This window comes from Leptosomus discolor, chromosome 15 (genome assembly GCF_034619465.1).
Source record: "Leptosomus discolor isolate bLepDis1 chromosome 15, bLepDis1.hap2, whole genome shotgun sequence".
In the NCBI taxonomy this organism is placed as follows: Eukaryota; Metazoa; Chordata; class Aves; order Leptosomiformes; family Leptosomidae; genus Leptosomus; species Leptosomus discolor.
Genome location: NC_141405.1, coordinates 5,543,395 through 5,563,687, shown reverse-complemented (window position 1 = coordinate 5,563,687; position 20,293 = coordinate 5,543,395). Strand labels below are relative to the sequence as shown.

The 20,293-nt window shown below is 42.7% G+C and overlaps 2 protein-coding genes across 2 annotated transcripts in view; one reads left to right on the top strand and one right to left on the bottom strand.

Moving 5' to 3' along the window:
• The first annotated feature begins 33 nt into the window (after positions 1-33).
• On the top strand, positions 34-1,530 carry CENPX (centromere protein X). Its single transcript, XM_086473747.1, has 5 exons — positions 34-72; positions 158-209; positions 284-337; positions 609-697; positions 825-1,530. The coding sequence occupies exons 1-5, from the start codon at positions 34-36 to the stop codon at positions 837-839; spliced, it is 249 nt and encodes an 82-aa protein (XP_086329873.1). The 3' UTR covers positions 840-1,530.
• Positions 1,531-4,568: 3,038 nt separating this feature from the next.
• The window catches only part of ASPSCR1 (ASPSCR1 tether for SLC2A4, UBX domain containing), a 46,364-nt gene continuing 30,639 nt past the window's right edge, over positions 4,569-20,293 (bottom strand). The window contains exons 13-16 of the mRNA XM_086473458.1: positions 7,578-7,629; positions 6,806-6,875; positions 6,295-6,482; positions 4,569-4,922 (exon numbers count right to left, since the gene is read on the bottom strand). Coding sequence (XP_086329584.1) covers positions 4,909-4,922; positions 6,295-6,482; positions 6,806-6,875; positions 7,578-7,629 — 324 coding nt within the window. The 3' untranslated portion in view covers positions 4,569-4,908. The remainder of the gene's footprint in view (positions 4,923-6,294; positions 6,483-6,805; positions 6,876-7,577; positions 7,630-20,293) is intronic.

Genomic DNA, 20,293 nt, shown 5'->3' with positions numbered 1-20,293 from the left:
TTCCGGGAGGCGGGGCCGGCAGCGCGCGGCGCCATGGAAGAGCGGGAGAGCCGCGCCGGCGGCTTCAGGAAGGTGCGGCCGGCCCGGGCCCGGGCGGGGGTCTCATTCCCGGGCTGCCCCCGCCCGGCCCCGCTCATCCGCGCTCCTCTCCGCGCAGGAAACCGTGGACCGGCTGCTCCGCCTCCATTTCCGGGACGGCAGGACCCGAGGTACCGGGGCAGGGGCGGCGGACGGGGCGGGCCGGGCCCGGCCCGCGCCTTCCCTAAGCGCTTTGTCGTTGCAGTTAGCGGCGACGCGCAGCTGCTCATGGCGGAGATGCTGAGGGTCTTCGTCCGAGGTGAGCGCGCAGCACCCGCTCCCGGTGTCGGGCTCAGGGCCAGCCTGCACCGTGACGGGAGCCCGTTGCCGGCTCGAGGCCCGCCCCACGGCCGCAGGGCAGCCCCCTCTCCTCCCCGCGCACCCCGCCGAGCTCCAGCCCTGCAGCTCTCGCTGCCGGCGCCTCCGGGGAGCTAGGCCTGCGTTCTGGGGGGCTGGGCCCTGCCCCCGAAAGCCAGCCCGCGGCCCCGCCGGGCCCCTCTGACAGCCCTTCTCTTGCGCTCGCCCCGCAGAAGCGGCGGCGCGGGCGGCGCGGCAGGCCCAGGCGGAGGAGCTGGGGGAAGTGGAGCTCGAGCACGTGGAGAAGGTGCTGCCGCAGCTGGTGCGTAGCTGCAGCAGCTGAACTGCACTCGGGGAAGACAAAGATGGGGGCTGAAGGAGCTTAGTCCTCATCCTGGGGGGAGATGGTTTGGATATGGGCTGACTGGCTTGGTGCTCTCTCCTTACAGCTTCTAGACTTCTAGAAGTCTCATGAAGCACGCGGGGCTTGCCAGCAGAAGATCCTGACCTGACACCGAACATCTGGCTCCTCCTCAGCATCTAGCTCCAGGAAGAACAGTCTCAACTTCTTTCTCTGCCATTTTGCTTCCGTTCCCTCTCTCCTTGACTAAGCATGACAAAGCCCTAGGCAACTGTGTGCCGTCAGATGCTGTTTTTGAAAAGAGGCTGCCACGGGCTTGTTTTGGTTGGCCAAGCGTGTAACTGGTTTCCATCTTGCTGCCTTACTCCTTTAACAGTAGCCTGTACTTCACAGCACGGGAAGACGCTGTTGCCTTCTCAGCTAATGTGAGAAATGGGTGCTGCTTCAGAGAGATGCATGGAAAGACTTAAGAGCTGGAAATGTCCAAACCTCAGCCTCTCATCACCTTGGCAGGCAGCTGTGGCAGAAACTTTGGGTCCAGCTCCAAGCCTAATGAATAGGTTGTTAACAGGAGCTCAGTTGCAGACTCTTGCCAAAAGCAGGTAACTGATCTTTATTTTATAAATAAACAGTGTCTGTCCCTCACTACCTTCCAGTATTTCTCGAGGGCTGTGACATCAAAGAATGCTTGGAACCTTTTAACCATTTGATATTCTCCTCAGAAGCTGCTTCCCCCCTGCTATAAATTTGTTCTCACAAAGAAACATCAATAAATTAAAACCGAGTCTCCCTCCCTTGTGTAGCTCTTTGCTGCAATTAATCATCGAAAGTCAAGTTGCTTCAAAGACTTGCAAAGTTTCCCCCTCACCCACCCTCTTCTCTAAATCTTTGTAGGACGAAAGGAAAAAGGACAGAATAACAAACAGCATGTGTGAAAATCCCACATCATGGGACATCCTGGCCCCTCAGCCAGCAGGGGGGCCACAGGGGGAAGCTGTGAAATAAGAAACCTTACACATGTAGGCAGGACCCACACAACTGAACTGGCTTTGTTGGGAAATACACAGCCAGCTGCATGAAAAGCAGCTGACACCAGCGTGTCTTAAGGATTGCACACACTGTTGTTGGCTATCTGTAGACTTCGCGATTAGTCATAGCGAGCCATTTTTCCCCATTGACAGGTGGAGCCTCAGTAGGTTACTGTACTCTCAGCCAAGAGCCATCAAGGTCATCACTCAGGACACCAGCCACTTCAAAACTTCCAACTAGAACCACAACTTAATACACATTCTTTCTGATGACAGTACCAGCTTAGGCAGTGCCCCATCCCTCTGCACTGCAGCCTCTTTGCCAAGACAACTGTTTGTGCAGCTGTACGACGAAACCAATGAAGGAACTGACCTAGTTCAGCCTTTAGCCCCACAACCATATGGTAAAAAAAGGCAATAGCAAAAAAATGCAAGTAATACTACCTTGGAATCCCCCAAAACCCCAGGGATGAGTTCAGCTACTATAGCTCATCAGGCATCTCCATGTATTGTTCTGTGGCAGAGTAGGAATCCTTGAGGCAACTACCTTAGTGAAGAGCCTGCAGTTTTAAATATGGGGGCATCTTGTCCCTCTTAAAAGAATTCACTCCTATGTTCTTGCCTTTTCCAGATTTTAAATCCTCACCTTCCCCCACTTCTGACACCTACCGATACAGGTCTCAAAGCTGCTGCCCTAAAAAGGCTCAAATTCACTTCCCTGATGTACCTGGTCCATACAGGTCTATTCTTGACTGAAGAGCATTGCTGACATAAATGTTAGTAGTAAACCAATATTTTAATAGCAGCAGCAGCTAAAACTAACTCTTCTTTGCATAGGGAAAGGGGAGTAAGACCCCTGGTCTAGCTGTTGAAGATACCAATTTTTCATTCTCCTGAAAGAGAAGTAGGTTAAGTTGCATTTGATGCATGGCTGCGTTACACAAGGGACAAGCATGGGCAGAACTGACTGAGGTAATGGACACCATTAGCAATATGAAGTCTGAATCCTCATCCCTGTACTTAACCCATGAAACTGCTCCAGTAATAATGATATTGTTGCTTGTGTCCCTAAACTTTTCCTTCTGTTTTCCTCTATCAAGTCCTTGCAGGTGATAGTTACGGTGCTAACACTTTGTCAAAACTGCTGTAATGAAAACAGCCAAGCACATCAGTACTATTTGACCTTGCCTGTGCTCTTCAAAAAGTAAGACTAGCACATCTGAAAGCACACTACAACTTCCTACCAACCAGACTACTTCTGTTTATTCTAACCCTGTGAATCAAAACCACCAGCACAAGTATACCATCACCTATCATTAGCTGTGGCTATTAGTTGCCCTCTGATATATCCTGCATAAATTCAGCAAAGCACCTCTACTAGCTCTTCTGCCTCCGACTTCTGTGAAATGAATACTCCTGCCATAGCACCTGAACCAAGATACAGGTAGTCCTATGGCGTGTAGGCATAGCCCCCACTTAATCCACTAAAGTAATAAACTTTAAACATAATTTTAATTTTTGTTTTGCTGTTCTACAGCCTGTCAAACGCCAGAATTAGAGCAGCATCTGCACAGAGTGCTCTTGCATTCCCCATTGCTACTGGCTGCACATATTCCCTGTTCATGCGTGGGTGACATAGAAGAAATCAATCAACATTTTTGCTAAAGCATTCCGCTCCCTCCACTTTGAGTCTCCTTCTTCCTCTTCCACCTTTCTTTCATGCCTCCCCCTCCCTCTGAGTTTCTTCAAAGCATGTGGGAGCATTTGGAAGTAATTAGACCTGAAGGGAAATGTTGGCCAGGCTGGGAGACAATGACAAGTGCCAGGAACCCTGGGTGCCCTTTCTAGCCACTTTGAAGTTCATTCAGATGGTACAAAGCTCCGTTTTGCTTTGTTGAAAAAAAATGGGAGGAAGGGAATGAGGCATGACAGGCCCATTGAAAAGGGAGCAGGTTCCTGTGAACTGACCGAGAAACTGAGTACTGGGGGAAGAAACATATTATCAAAGAGACCGACAAAAAGGCCTCCCATGGCCACTCTGCTTTATTACATCTACAAATTGTGCAGATGCACATGTAGTTCAGGGAACAATTGTCTATACAAGGAAAATGGAAAACACGTTATTACCGTAACATGGAACCCCATCTGCCCAATGAGTCACTGATCCATGGAGAAGACTTCAAATAAAATACAGCACCGTGGCTGCTGTGGCACTGTAGAGCTCATCTCCATGATGCACCATTGTAACCAACAATATTCATCCCCGTACAACATCTGCAGGAGGCAAAGACCTGGACCAGTGCCTCCCCCTGTACACGAACTGTACTGCAGAGAACAGCTACTCTGCTTGGAAACATTCGCACCACAGCAGTCCATAGACCGAAGGTCACGTGAAGAGACCCTTCTACTGGATGGGTTTTTTTTCCTCACTGTAACTGTAATTACTGATGTTAACTATATGCAGTGAAAATAAAACACAGAACTTGGGGCAGAAAAACTCCATATTCCATTGACAGACACCTGTGTTCTCTGTTGACAAGATTCTGGCAACTGAAAACAACAGAAGTGCAGCAGACCAAGAGGTTCACAGGAAAAGCCCATTTGAACAGTTTTAAGTGACCCAATCGCTTCCTCTTCACTCACTTTCCAGCCATCTATGCCTAGAATTATCAGCAGCACTAACCCCAGCCAGCAAGAAGCAGAGAGAAGTCTTGTTCTAGGCAGCACATAATTATAGGCAAAACTGAATCAGATTGTAATCTTGCTGCTAGAATTCAGGCAGCTAGACTCATGTTACTCTGAAGGTAGAACTGGGAAGATTTTAATTCAAAAATATGGATAGAAACAAAGTCCTTCACAGAAAGTATATTGGAATTATTTCCCCCTTAATTCCCTATTCATATTATTTGCGTGCAAGAAACCTTAAGTTTAACCTCTAACCTTGCTTCTGCAGTCACAAAGATCACAAACAGGCCTTCCACTCCTCCAAAAGGTGAAACTGGCATCTGAAATAGCTGTTTTCTAACTAATGTTCATACAGATTAGATCTCTCCAGGGCTGTCAACAATTTCTTACACATTGCGAGTAAGTTCATCGGGAAAGGGGCACAGCTGACTGCTCACTGACTCAGCAGCCCAGAACGTTTCATTTCTTCCCACCTACAAAATAAACATAAGAGCATTAAAACACTTAACTACATAATTTGCAATGTATCATTTCTCAATAACATGATCAGGTTGCTGAAGGCTCTATATACCACTGTGCTCAGCCAACAGCTAGGGAACACGTAGCAGCGCTTCTTAGGGAGATGGAATGGTGAATACATCATAACTTTCAGAGTGGGGAACTTCATCCTGTGTTATTAACATGCATGTTAGAGCATGTTATTAACCTTTCATACCAGCTGCTAATGAGTAACCTGCAGAGGTAGGTGACATGTTATTTTGTACTTTATCCAGATAATCTTTACTTGGGAAAGTTAGTTCTGCTCTTAAGTCGAATGCTTCAAGCATACTGGAAATGGGAAACAGTAAAGATACCATTTCCCACACTATCTGCATCAGTATCCCAGTACCAGTCTAAAACAGACCAGCCACAGTGGGGAAACGCATCAACCCACTGTTTGCAGCCCTCCAGCAATCATTTCACATCTTATCCTGTGCTTGCTGGAGTTGATGGCCCCACAGTATCTTCCAGAATCAAGTACTAAAATTCTCATTCAGGAAGTTAACGTTTCGCATTATTAACCAGGCAATTCCATATAATTCTTCCTGATGTTATTGCCATTAAGGGGGCTGATTGAATGTCAGCTTTCTTTTTTTTTTCTTCTCGTTTTTCCTCCTCTTTGCCACTGCATCAAAAAATGAATATTGCTAATTGTTTAATTCAGGAATCCTTCTTCTAGTTACTTTATATTTTGTATAAATTCTCATATAAACCCACACATAAGCTATTGGTTCTGGGACTAAGAACAAGGCTGCAGTTTTCTGATCAGGATAAACCAAGAAAAAATTCATAATGGAAACTTGGTTGAAATCTTAACTATGCAAAGCCACTACTGTTTTGCAGTGAAGATTAAAACCAGAAAAACTGACTCCAAAAAAAAAAAAAAATCAAGATAAAGGAAAGTATTAAACCAGACTATACCAGCAAAGGAAAAATAACGACAGAGGTTTAACAGATGACGTGGGCCCTTGGCGGGTAGAATATCACGCCTACTAATATTTGATCTACACTAGCATAGTTAAGAATTTAACACACTAAGCCCAGAACGTAGTTAAGAATGCTGCAAGCATATGGATTAGACACCAGACAACAATGCCCAGAGACTGCATTCAGATACTTCTCAGTGAAGGCTGAGGTTTAAGACACAAACTGATTAGTGATTGACAAAGCACTGAACCAACCGTCCTGCAAGCCTTATGTTGACGTCTTCAAGAATATTGTCAACATCCAATGTGTTTGGCACAGAGGAGCCTGCCTTTCTGGGGAGTTCAGAATGCGAAGAGCTCTCCTCTGATTTCATGATACCTGGCAGCTTCAGCCATTTGGGTATTTTCCCAGGGGCTCTTCTCAGCACCTGTGGAGCTTCATGCACGCTTGCTGGCTCTGGCTGCTCATTGATCTTTCTGTCACTTCCCACTTCTGGTTCAGATAGGGATGAAACTGTTGATTCTAAAGATGATGAGGCAGAAGGAACTAATGATTTGGACAAACATCTGAGGAAGAAAATAAGCAAGTAGAATTAAGCTTTACTTTTTTATAATAGCCCCTTGTACCACCACCATCTTTAAACTTTTAAAGTCAGATTGAAAAGGCTCTTATTTTTCATTATAAAAGCTCTAGGATTTACTTTAGTCACTGAAATCCCACTTTGCAAAGGACTCACAAAGCTATGAAGTCAAGTATTACAGTATGACTGTTTCAGGACAAAATTAAGCCCTGGTTTCTTCAGAACACATTTCTTAGTAGTAAAATGGGCTCATTTCATGCTTCCCGTCCCCGAAATATCCATTTGCAACTCTATTCAGTCCCAACGTACCTGGCTACTAACAAATCAGCTGCAGAAGGGGAAACTGCAGAGCTCAGCAGGTCTGATTTCAGGTAACAATCTGTTTTAAAAAAACCAAACATTTGTTTGGTAACATAGAGACATCAGTCACCACAGAATCACATAGCTCTCAGCTCAGCAAACACCTGCTGTATGCTATAGCAAATCTCCCATCACCTGCCCCCAGCTGACACAGAACACTTTTAAACTAACAGTTTCTTTTACAATTCAAGGTACCCTATTTCATCATTCAAACCTCAAGATCTTGACACTTTCTTTCAGTGCTCACTGCATCTCAGAAACTTTTCTGTGAAGCCAGAGCATGCTTTAATCTCTGGGAGAAACTGAGATTCTAAGGACAAACCAGAGGTGTCAAAGAATCAAAGACTCAGATCTGTTTTCCCACCTCCAGCCAGTCCGCTACAATAGGAGGTCTGTAAAAGTGTTTCATAGTCATTTGTCTAGTTAACATTTCGAACCATGGAATTTCCTTCTACAGAGTCGTTCTTCTAGCACTGCTGTCCCCACAGTAGACATTGCCTAACAAATCCCATACGAAAAGTATTATGTTTACTTTTGTGTTCAAGATAACTGACCAAGCTATCTCTGAAGAGCTTCAGCCATTCGGAATAGGAACATTTACCAGCATTCTCAAGGACTGTGCTATCTTTTCTTGGAAGAACTCTGAACATAAGGATGGAATTCTTTTGAGTCTACTACAGGACCTATATAGTCAGCTGAAGAAGAGAGGAAATTCACTCACCCCTGCGCTCCTCAGATCCAAAATGAATGACAGCAGCTGGAAAGAGTTTAGCCTGCAGCAAACAGGGAAAAGAAGAGATCGCTGATTGTAGATGCTTTCACAGTTCTCTGTGAATATTAGAGACAGGTTAGACAGCTACAGACAAATTCACAGAGTTCAAGCTGAGGTCACTGAACCATCTATAATTCAGAAAAGGCTAAACTTGTGTAGAGCATGGGACATGAAGCAAAAATTCTATTATCTATTCTACTACACACAGATGATGAGACCTGTACAGCAAGTGCTCGTTGCGCAGATGACCTGCCATTTGTTTTCCTCTGTCACCGTATCTCAGGCCATTATATTTCACGCACATTCTCCACTGCTGAGCAGATAACATGAGTATGATTAAGAATCTTCCAAGACCTGAGTGGCTGATAGTAAGAGAAGGAAAATCCAGCTATGTCCTCAGAAATCTATTCTAGATTCTTCTATTACATTTATACCCTGTCTATAGTTGGAATTTGTCTAGTTTCAACAGCTTTCCAGGATGCAGTCTATCCTTTTATAAAGCCAGCCTGAACTCCTAGTTCCTACTTGTCAGAATAACTGCCATATTTGAACATTTTTTTTCATCCATTTAGCTCGTTATGTGACCTAGATAACTGTAGAACTGCCTTTTTCATGTCTGCATTTATCAGTCTGATGACCTTTATTTCACTGCAAATGCTATTAATGATTATTTTGTATTTATATATCTACCTCCAAATCAGATAAAAATAATGAACAGTGTGGTCAGAACTAATTTCAGCAAAACACCAGCGTAAGTGATCTCTGTTTTTCAACAATCCCTCTCTGACTATTGTTTGAGATGTCAGTCAGCCAAATCATAATTAATTTAGTGTGTGCTTTAATTACACTGCGTGGCACACCTGAAAAACCACCACATATAGATCATGAAGTACTGAACCAAGAGAGTAAGTTAAAGTCCGTAAATTTACTGAGCCTGTGATCTTGTACATACTGTCTCCATATAGAAAGACCTATGAAAAAAGGATAATGCCACAGCACCCTGGCTGACTACATCAGTGGAAAGGTGGGAGACACTGCCTGTCTCACTGGCAACAGCCCCAGAAAGCCACGCACCACATTACCTTGAATCCTATCTTTTCACTACCTCTTCAGCGTTCCACAACAAGAATCAACTGCTGGTCAAATGCATACCCAAAAAGCACATTAAACAGAGTTCCCATTAGCTCATAATTAAAGAGAACAAACTCTTCCTTCTACAATCCAGAAGTCCAATAAAGCCAGAGTCAGCTTTTGCCACTCTACCATTAACTACCACTCCACAGAGAAAAGGCACTCTCTGCAGGGAAGGGTTTAAAAAAAAAAAAAAAAAAAAAAAAAAAAAAGTAAAGTGGAAATCTCTACAATTCTGGTCAGTAGGCCTAGTTCCTAATTTAACCTGTTCATAAATTACCTACATACCCTGCTTTATAGTTCAGTTTCCCCCATTTTAAGGTGTATACCCATCACATCAGAAGAATGAGATGGCAACTGACATCTCTCGAGTTACTCAAATGTAATGCACCAGATCGTATCTGGCTTGATGCAGTTCACTTGTTTTTCTCCAGTTTTAAATAGCAACAAATCAAAATGACGAAGCTTCTGACAACTTATGTTGACATCAGCCATTCTCAATCTTCTCCTTTCATTGCTTTACACTCGGTCTCTTACATCATGGCTAAACAGCTTTATTCGACTACCTCTGCATAAATATATACTATATAAAATTAAATACAAAATATTAATTACGTTCAACATATTAACACATTAAATGACATTGAGAAGTTGAGAAGTAATTTGTCAGTAACTCAAATGATGACCTATTGAACAAATTGTAAACATAAAAGAAAACTGATTATTTTCAACTAGTCCCAAGTAATACACAGGATCAGATTCAAGCCAATAAGAAACAGTGATCACAATGTAATAAAATTCAACACCGTAAGAAATGAAAACGTATGAACAATTAACATGAATACCATATTTTAGAAAGAGTTAACAAAATTAATCATGCCGATTAAAGACCTGGAAGTCAGAGGAAATGGAAGTAAAATCCTTAGCTGTTGAATAAACATTACTTTGAAAAATGGAGTCCTAGAAACGCCGTGCAGCCCTAACTAAAATAAGCAAGCAGGGAAGCAAGCATTAAAGCAAACTAGCAGATGTTGTAATTTACGCATAATTTAAAAAAATAACAAAGACATTTCAACTTTGGTAGCTCATACTTCTGAGGTCAATAATAAGGAATGAAGCAGCGGAAAGGGTGTAGGGAACGAAATTCAGAGAGCTAAAATACCATTCAAGGATTAAAACAACAAAAAATTACAGTAAGAAGTTCAAATAAAGGAAGTCACTAACATAATTGGTTGTGACATCAATTATTAAGATTAAGGAGTCCAATTAAAGAAGATAATTTCAATTACTTCTTTGGATCAGTTTCATCATCAGGGAGATGAGTAACTTTGGAGAAGAGTAACTCTGTTCTCGAGACCAAGCAGCTAAAAGGGCAGAAATATCCTGCAATGTCATTGCCACCACAGAATACTGAACGGCTGAGGCTGGCAAGGGCATCTGAAGATTGCCCAGTCCAAATCCCCCTGCTCTGAGCAGGGTCAGCTAGAGTAGGTTTCTCAGGACCATCATGGCCAGTTGGTTTCTGAATACCAACAAGGATGGAGACTCTGCAACCTGCCCAGGCAACCTGTTCCAGTGTTAGATCACCCTTTCAGTGGGCTTGTTTTTCTGTTGTTTGGGTTTTTTTCCCTTTTATTTCAATGGAAGTTCCTGTAATTCATGTTTTATCGTTCTTTTATTGAGCACCACTGAGAAAAGTCTGGCCCCTCTCCCTTGCTGTTTATTACACACATTGACAGGACCCCCCAAGAGGCTTCTCTTTTCCAGGCTTAACAAGCCCAACTCTCTGCCTCTCCCTATATGTCAGATGCATCAGTCCCTTAATTATCTCTTCGTTCTTTGCTGGGGACCAGAGAAACAGTAAAACTGGACTCACAGTCCCACTGGTGCAACTGAGGGATCACAAAAGCAACTGCAGGCAAGAGAGGAGTACAGGTACCTGTGCCACTTACAGTGATTATAGTATGACACCACACCTTGAAAGAAACTGAAGCAGTTGAAAAACTGGTGCTGGAACAAAGTGATACATTAAAAAGCACTACATCACTACGTGCAGATGGTACATCCAAGTGTTCTCAAGGGACCGCAGAGTAAGAGATGTAAAATTACTAAGCTTTGCACTAAAAACAGACACTGCTGCAAGCACAGGCTTGTATTTTTAAAAGGGTTTCAAGGTGATACACAGAAGATTAGTATGATATGGTGTAACTAGCTGTACCAGGAAGGATTCTGAAAGAAAAATATACTTACTACCAGAATTAACAAGTCAGTGTAATACTACATAAAGAAAAACTAGCTGAAACAATTATTTCACACTTTCAGAAGGCCTTGTACTACAAGACAGGTAAAGAAACCAAATTATCATAGTGTAAAAGAGGTAAGTACTGTCATAGCCAGAAACTGTACAGAAAATGTTCATTAATGGCCTACATTTACCCCGGCAAAACACTAACACTAAATTTCTCCTCTTGATCCAATACAAAATAAAAGCAAGCAACTGCCCCTCTTCGTATCATTAATGCATACTTAGGAATCGTGCAGGGCAGGCTGCCTGCTCTTGAGTTTTCTTGAACCTCTGTTGCCACCACCAGCACAGTCAGGATCCTGGAATGACAGTCCTTGGACCTGATCCAGCACAGCAATTACCAGAACCCAAAGGAACCCTGATCTTCACAGAGAAGTCTGTGGATCGCTACCTAATACAGAAACTAATAAAACTGTATTAATGGAAGCAAAATGAAACAGCTTCACCTATCTTCCTGACTACAAACTTCAAATATGTAGTATTGCAAGTTTTTTGACATTAATCCAAAGGCTGTGGAAGACTTTCATGTACAGTATGGCCTACATCGTGTTAGATTGAAGCAGGAGACATTTATCAGTCCACTCCAAGTCTCAGCTCCTGCTAAAGTAGCCAGGCATCTTCACATCCTTGAACCGACATTTTAGCAGAAATCATTATTTATTAGGTCTTTTAACATTTCATTCCTCAATCAATGGGGACTAAGGTTGCCTGCTCCAGTCACAAAGACAGCTCTCCATAAACTTTTTTAATTAAAAAGTACCAGACACGGTTTAGAAACCTCAGAGAAAACTCTTGCAAGAGCTTTGATGTTTCCGCTGCATTCGTCTGAAGAGATCCCACTATTTAGGAAACGGGTGCCTTAAAAAGCAGGGCCCCCCCCCCAACACACATACACTCAAGCCCTTTTACACACAACATCCTTTTCATGCCAGCTGCAAGTTGGAAAATGAGGTTTTTGTAGCGTGTTAGTGTTGGAATTTTTTAATAACCTCCCCTCTCTTTTTTTCCCCTCCCAACCAATTATCTTGGTAAATAATTAACATTCTGAAGGAGATAAGTAAGCACAGCATCTCAGAGCTCAAAGCCGTTTAGTTCAAAGCCCTGCCCTTTTCTCTTCGTTTCCCTGCTGCAGCCACCAAAACTTCCTTGTCAATCAAGCTCTGGGCACACACATCAAAGCTTCATGTGGGAATGGCCCCAAGGGGTCAGAGAAAATTCATGGCAGGGCCTGCGTGAGGCACAAAGAGAAAAAGAGAGTGAGAAATACAGACCAAGAGCTAGGCAGACACACTCAACCACACAAACTCACAGACAAAACGTGCCCCAATATAAACCTCTACCCTATTTACTCACAGGTTGACAAACAACCATAGTTCTAAGCTCCAGCATCCACGTCCACAATCATTTCTCACTGCTGGCAAAACATCAATCCAAACGTTTGAGTTCAAAATCTTTTAAAGAAACTTAAAGGAACTAGGCAGCAGCTTGCAAGTATACAGAATGCAACCTCCTTCCCATGGCTCATTTCCCTGCATCCCTATCCTTTCCTAGAGGTCATCCAATACAGAGTCCCCTCTTGCCAAATTTACACCCAGTAAGTTCTTTTTCTTCAATTCCAATAGCCTATTGGCTCATTCACACAACCCTTTGCCTAGGTTTCTTTGTGCAGAATTCTCATGTACCATCCCAATTTCAGCACTTACTGAGGGTTCAGTACAGAAGGCAGCTAGCTACATCTTGCTGATCACCACAGGGATTCTCCAGCCAGTCACTGGCAGGACATAACACTGTCTGAGATTTTTTTTGTAACACAAAAGTATTTAAACCAGCACCAATTTCACATAAAAAAAAAAAAAAAGCCAGTGGAATGATCCCACTGGCCAAAGAATGTCTTGGCATAAAGATGAGAAGGCTTTAGTAGCTGCAGTCCAGGAAAACATACAAACCCGAAGTTGGAGCCTTTAGTATTCTCTAACACTGCTAAGAATGCAAGGATCAGCCACTGGGCATTACCTGAAAACTATATTCTCAAGTCAGCTGCTATTTCCTCATTTGCAGCTGTTCCAATGCAGATATCAACATCCCTAGAAGAACAACCCTGCAGTTCTTAACCTCACTGCGCAGGATCCTTTTAAGAGTATCTGTGAAACAACACAGATTTAGAAACCTCCTAGAGTCACACTGAGCCTGTCAGACTGACCAAAAGAATCATAGGCTGTTTGAAACAAATATTCAAAAAACTCCTTTCAGTTATATGCGAAGAATTACTACAATATGAGTCAACAGCTAGTTACTGTACTCAAATATCCAGCATCTCTCTCTCTTGCTGCTTTGATTTCCAGACAAAGATACAATGCCATTCTGACTAGGAAAATAGATGCTATTAATTTATCAAATTACAATGTTCAAATCACACTGTGCAAGGCATGTTTACAAGATACAGTCAGATTATCATTATTTTTATTGCAACAGCAGCTAGGAATCCAATTGAAAATGGTGTTCCATTGTGCAATTATATATATGTAATGAGCAGTAACAGGCATTATAAATAAAAATGTAAGTATGAGGTTTTGGGGTTTTTTGTTTAAGTTTTTTTTTGATACACATGAAAAAGAGACCTAAAGAGATTAAGTAATTTATTCAAGGTCACACAGGATGGCAGTAGCAGAAATGAGAACTAAGTATGTAAGTCTCCAGAGTCCCATCCAAGGCCTTTATCACAGGACAGCTTTCTTCTGAAGAAAGTCACTGGTGAAACACAAAGTGAAGGAAGCCAACGTCCTGCTTACTGTCCTCCCCGTTTAAGGAGTATCATTCCAAACAACCAACTCCTCTTTAAAAAGATCTAAATAACACAGCTTCATCAATTTACTTAGTTACAGTTGCAGAAGTTTAAATGAACGCTTTCCATTTCTGAAATCTAAAGACCAGCCTGCTACTCATAAAGCCACATTGAGTCTGAAACTCAGTAGCTAAGTAACTCAAGTTTTATTTCAGACAGGCAGAGTGCAGTTACTCAGACACCATAGTGGTGAGCGTGGTTTACGACAGCAGGGCATCCTGGCTGCAGAGTGGTATACTGGGGCTACTGCGCCTTACATTCCATGATAAAAATATCTATACTAGAACAACATTCCCCTGTGAATACAGATGCGATACAGAAGAGAAACATTTCTGCTTTGGTTTACTGTGTGTTTCCGTAACTTATTCTCTAGAGCACAGAAAAGATTTCAGGCAGAACCCTCCCCAAATAACATCTCAGTACTTCCTCCTTCAGTAGGTATCTCCAGACATACACATTCAAAAAATCCTGGAACAGAGTACTGCAAAATACATACATTATTACCATGTAGTTACTCTGTTCACTGACAGAGTGATGCCTTCAGACCAGGCAGAGACTGCTGTCTAAGGGGAACGTGCAGCTGCCAGAATGAGAAGCATTCTTTCCGTTACATGATCTGAAAAGATTAGAGTGCCACAGGTCTGCTGTTAGTTTGATGTTAAAAGATGAATAAGAAAACAAGCACTTCAAAGGAACACGCACATGGAAGGAGAAACCCAAGCTACCAACATGAAATACTGCATAGTACACACAACCCAAACACATAAACTAGCTCTTGGAAAATTCAACCGGAAAGCCGATGGATCAAAAGCTTCTCCAGCAAGACTGCAAAGCATCGCTGAAACAGAAATAAACACTACAGCCATGGTGAAAGGGGCAAACTAAGTGGTTTGTGTTTATAACCTGAGAACAAAGCTGCTCAATGTGGACTGCAACTGTCAAAGATGATGGATATTCTGCACCCAATATAGAGGAGGTCTGATCCATCTAGAGCAGAGGACCTTTAAAATTCATAATGCAAAGGTAAGATTTTTTTTGGAATAAAAAATGAGAAGGCTACTTAAGAAGGAATCCAGGTATAAAGAGCATTCATTGAGCCCTTGAGCTGAGATCAGAAAGATGTGGCCTCCGAAAATGACAGCAGAAGAGAGAACATTTCGGGCAGAATTTCCCCTCCAAACTCAGTCATGCAAGGAAGGCCCTCATCCAGACTGGAGTGCCTGGCCGTACTCAAAGTCATCACGAGAAGCAAGTATGGACAGTCCTTGTGAGTACAGTGAACAGACATCACAAGACAAACAGGAGGCAAGATTGCTCCCAAAATCTAGACAGATGAGAAAATCCTGAACAGAGAAGTAAAGGGCTAAGATTTCACACATCAAGGTGAATGCCATCCTCTGGGCTAGATGAATTTCACTATTAATTGCAATTTTCTTTGCTACTGAGTGGAATAACCACAAGGGCTGCCACTGGAAATGCCTCCGACGGACTGACTCTGATGAAGTAATTTTTTTTAAAATTGCATTTAGACTTTTGCCAAAAGCAGAGAAGGCTTCATGCTGCTCAATTCATAGTCAGCTCCACTGAATAAGTATGCCAGATGCATTGCCCAAACTGTCACTAACAAATAGGATATGGAAACAGAACCAAAGGCAAAGAAAGGAACAAACAGCTCCCCTGGATTTTGGCCCCACCGTACCTGCCAGAGGCAACACTTGGTGCACTCTAAGATCTGATAGAAGATCTAAAATATTTATGTGGAAGCCTGTGGATTCCTTTAGCTACTCTGAAGACTGATGATGGCCTCCTGCCCTCTTTGCTGACTTGACTTTTCCAGTGGCTGGTATTCTTACCTTCTAATAACTCTTATTATTAACTCAGCAATAAATTATTTTTTCCACTAATGCACCCCAGATCTCGGACATGCACTATACAAGTGCTTGTTTCTGAGAGGAGAAAGAACCTAAGAAGCAACTCCGAAAAGCTCAGCTAGCCTAGAAAAACACAAACAAGCAACTAGAGCTATAAGGAACCCAAAGCCAAGTGCTACAACAGGGAAGCCTGCAGTTGATCAGTTCTGGAGAGCTGAACATTGTAAAACAGTTCAAGGGACATGAGGATAAGGCAGCCAGCAAAAACAGCAATAACAACAAAATCAAAGCAATGCCTTGAAGTCTTTACGGGTTCAAAAAACTCCATGCTGCTTCCAATCTGTATGCTCACTGTAACTGTAAATACACACATATTTTGGGAGAATTCACTTCAGACAGTTCTTTCAGCCCAAGTATCTTGGCAAACAAGTTGACAATATTTGTCCTTTTTCCCAGTTTTGCTTGCAGTGTAAAGGTTCTCCCTTCAGTGTAAGTGACCACATTTAATGAACATGTTTCCAATCTTATCATCTTGAAGGGAGTGAGAGTGTGGAGAGAGAACAGAAGTGTTGATAATATGGTACTTCACCATCTGCAATGACTGCTGTTATTGGCTTCAGCACAAATTTCAGTCATTTACAACTATTGTATGCTCAAATGTGCTGGCATTACTGCCTCAGACACCATCCACTTTTTCTACAGACAGCCCCAAGGCAGTCTGTAAGAGTGGAGGATAGCCTACTGTCAACTTAAGACCTTGGAAAGCTAGGTGCAACTCCATGATACATGTCTGATATCAGACAAGTAATACCAAACAACCAACCTTCAGTCATACCACAGAAGCAGCAACTCTATCCTCTACCCTAGCAGAGGGTGGGGATGCGATACCATCAGAAATCATGCAGTCTCCATGACAGTAAATTCCTAAAATATCCAGGCTGGCAGTGGTCAATGTCCAGAACACACTGCTCTTGGGCTCAAGCCTCTGACAGTCTCAGCAAAGACCGTAAGTTTCTAGGAAATTGTTTTGAAGTTCATCAAGAGAATGTCCATATTCTTGGAGGATGCTGATAGAATTCCCTATGTACCAAGGCATTTCTCAAAGAAAAGCAGAAAATGCAAAGCAATTAAGTAGCCTATGACCAAACTGAAGGGCACAAATAATCGGATGCTTTTCTGCCACAGTCCTACTTAAAAGTAATAACAACAGCCCACTTACATTTAGACATGACAGCACCATGTATTTGAGAAGACATGAGGCAACCTAGAGAAACAAGAACGGACTTTGCAGAAACCATAAGTCAACCTCTATTCCTTTAGTCTTTGGGTTTCTTAACTATTTCTTATTTTCTGTTTCTCATGAGTTTAAACACTGTATTTGGGGAATAAGAATCTAAGAAGTCCCTGAGAGAAAAAGGAGAATAAACCACATTAAAAAAATGGTAAAAATATTTATGTAACAGGGTAATCAGACAAAATCTCACGTTTGAAAGTTAGGAATCCTAAGGCTTATATAATTTCAATTATAGCTCACAGTTATCACTGAGATAATTAGATTTCAGTGTAATCTTCCTTATGATTGCCTTCGCTTCTTCTGAAAAGTCACTTTATTCCTGAGTAATGAATATATGCTCCAGAGGTGTTCTACGAAGCACCTATGGTCTAACTCTGCTTTGGCATGTTATCTTCTGCTCAGGTAAGATACATATGAAAGAGTGAACAGCCCGATAATAGGAAAGTTAAATGTTGAAAAAATCCAGAATGGCTAGATACAACATGGTAATTACCTGTTTTGGAAGATGTGTTTTGAACAGAAACATAGGCTTCTAGTCATCTGAGAAATATCCTATTAAAATCATGTGTCAGGTTATGTGCAGGTATCTTTGCAAGGGAACCACATCAGGTGCAAAGCATTCCAGGAGGCTACTGCTAACACTACTGACACTACAGAGCACCTGGAGCAAAAGCTGTGAATTTTGGCAGTTACACGACACAACCTAACAACCTTAAAGAGCTGTGCTACTGATAGACAACCTCCCTCCTCAACATTTCACACATCCTCCAAAAAAAAAAATAAAAAGATATCTCAAAGAAGCTTGAGAGATTAGCTGTTCCGTTACTTTACCCATGCTCCCTTTTTGCTACGACATCCAGAACCGCATGCTCCACAGCACTTTACTCATGTTTGCATCCTGTGTACCAAAACACAGCACTATTCCAGAACAAGCTCTCATGCTACAGAGATGCTGAGTACTGCAAGGTCACCTTAGCATAAAAGAAAGCTCCTCTTCCCCCAGCCCAAAGGCCACACATTTTACAAAATACCTTAACCATACCCCTTCTCTCTTTACAGAGCGACTCTGTGTTTAATCTCTTTCCTTCCAGATAACGGGAACAGAAGGGGAGCTCTGACTAAAGTACAAAAATGTTTCCCTTGCACAGACCACGCGATGCCTGAAAGGGGCAAAGTCTTCAGCTAACCCACCCATACAGAGCCTAACCCCACCCAGTGCAGGACTAGGCACCACAGCCTGCTCTGCAGTCCTCAGCCCTGCAGCAAGCGCCAATACTGACCCCCACAAACTTCTTCCCAGGATGAAGACTTCACAGTTTGGAAGGCAACACTAGAGAGCAAGTCCTGTCCCCAGTGCTGCCCCACCTGGCCCAATACCAGAAATGTCACCTCTCCTGCTTCTGGTTTGGGCCAGTGTCATTTTTACTGAGAACACTGAGGCTCAGGCAAAGCAGCCCAATTAGTAACAGCTGCCTGTAAAAAGGGCATCCAACAACAACACAGTTGCCAGGGACATGAAAGTCAGAGCAACTTCCGCACCCATTTCTTCCCGGAGAAGAAAGCCCCCTTCAGCCCCTGCCAAGCACTCAGATCTGCAGCAGAAGGGAAAGCCTATCCAAGCAGAAGACATTAAGGCATGGGGCCTTCACTGACTGAAGGCGAAAGTTAAAGATGAAAAGGACTTATACAGGTTACAGGGAGCAGAGTGTCACCCAGAATCAGCTGACCTAAACGGGGATAAGTCACTATCCTAGTAAGTTCGAGCACTGTGGTCTCTGACGCGCAGTACGGGTAACCAGAATGGCACGACAAGTTCTCGGTAGGAATTGTTTTTTTCCTGTTTGATGCTTCATCCAAATAAAATGTTTATAAACACACAGAATCATTCCTGCCTTAACAGACCATGACTTGAAAGGGCTGAAGGCCCACAGGCAAGGGATACAGGCTACACGGCCACTGGCATTAAAACACAGCTCTTCCAGTCTGCAAACCCATTTTATACAATGGCCATTTTACATCCAGCTGCAAACAACTTCAAGGCTTTAATGTACATGCTTGCGTGCCCTTCCCTCAGCACATATTCCTGGCAGTGCAGAAGCCATTGCTCCAAAAATCTAAAACTCGAAATAGGCAGTGGAACCCAACCCCATTCAGGCACACATTTCTTTCTGCCCCCTCTCATCACCCCGTTTTATCCTTCCAAGTCACCTCAGCCCCTTGCAGCCTTCTCCCTTCTCACACCTCACCCTGGACATACATGAACTTCTTTTCTCCTCAAACAAATCAACTCCCTTGCCGTTTCTTGCCAATCCAGTGACACATCCAGTGTCTTCCCTCTACTCTGCTCACCTCAGAGTAGCGTTGCTAGCCTCAAGCATCTGGGTCAAAGCATGCACTCATTTCTAATGCCCTAGGACCCTGCAGTCAAGGCTAAAGCCTCCCTGAATATAATTTGATTTTAAAAAATTTTACTTTTTTTTTTAAGAAAAAATTTCTATTGCATGAACAACTACCGTCTTCCATCTATTCTAGCTCCTGCTTGCCTCCCTTGATGCCACTCACTCTTGTACTGGAGAGAGTAAGAAATCAACCCCTTCCAGCTTCTCCTTGGTATTTTATTTCTTTCCCAGTCACATCTTTTGCAGACTGACAAGTTCTAGCCTACTTTGTCTTTTCTTATGCAGGAGCCATTCTAGACCTCTGATGATCTTCACTCCTCTTCTCTGCACCTTTACCAGTTCCTTTTTAAGATGACAGACCAGATCTGCACACATTATTCAAGATGTGAGCAAACCCTGGTTTTATACAATAACATGGCGATGTTCTTTACTTTGTTTTCTATTTCATTCTGAATACTTTGGGTTTTGGGAAGGAGGTCATTTTGGTTTTGACTACTATTCAGTAATGAGCTGATGATTTCATCACTGTAAGACTTTGCTCCAGAGCAGTAACAATCAACCCAAGAGCTCACCTAGGTGCATATGAAGTTCAAATTACTTTTCCCTGCACATGCATTACTACATTTACCTACACTGAGCCAGCTGGTTAAGAAGAAAACGCCAAGTCACGCAACTGTTAAGTAATGTAATATTAATCACTACATAACATTATGTTACAATGCCTCGAAATATTTTAAGCATGAGACTTTACTTGCTTTCCACATTTTGCAAATAATTGCGATTCTGTATACTTAGATTATGCTTAAAAAAAAATCCATTCTTT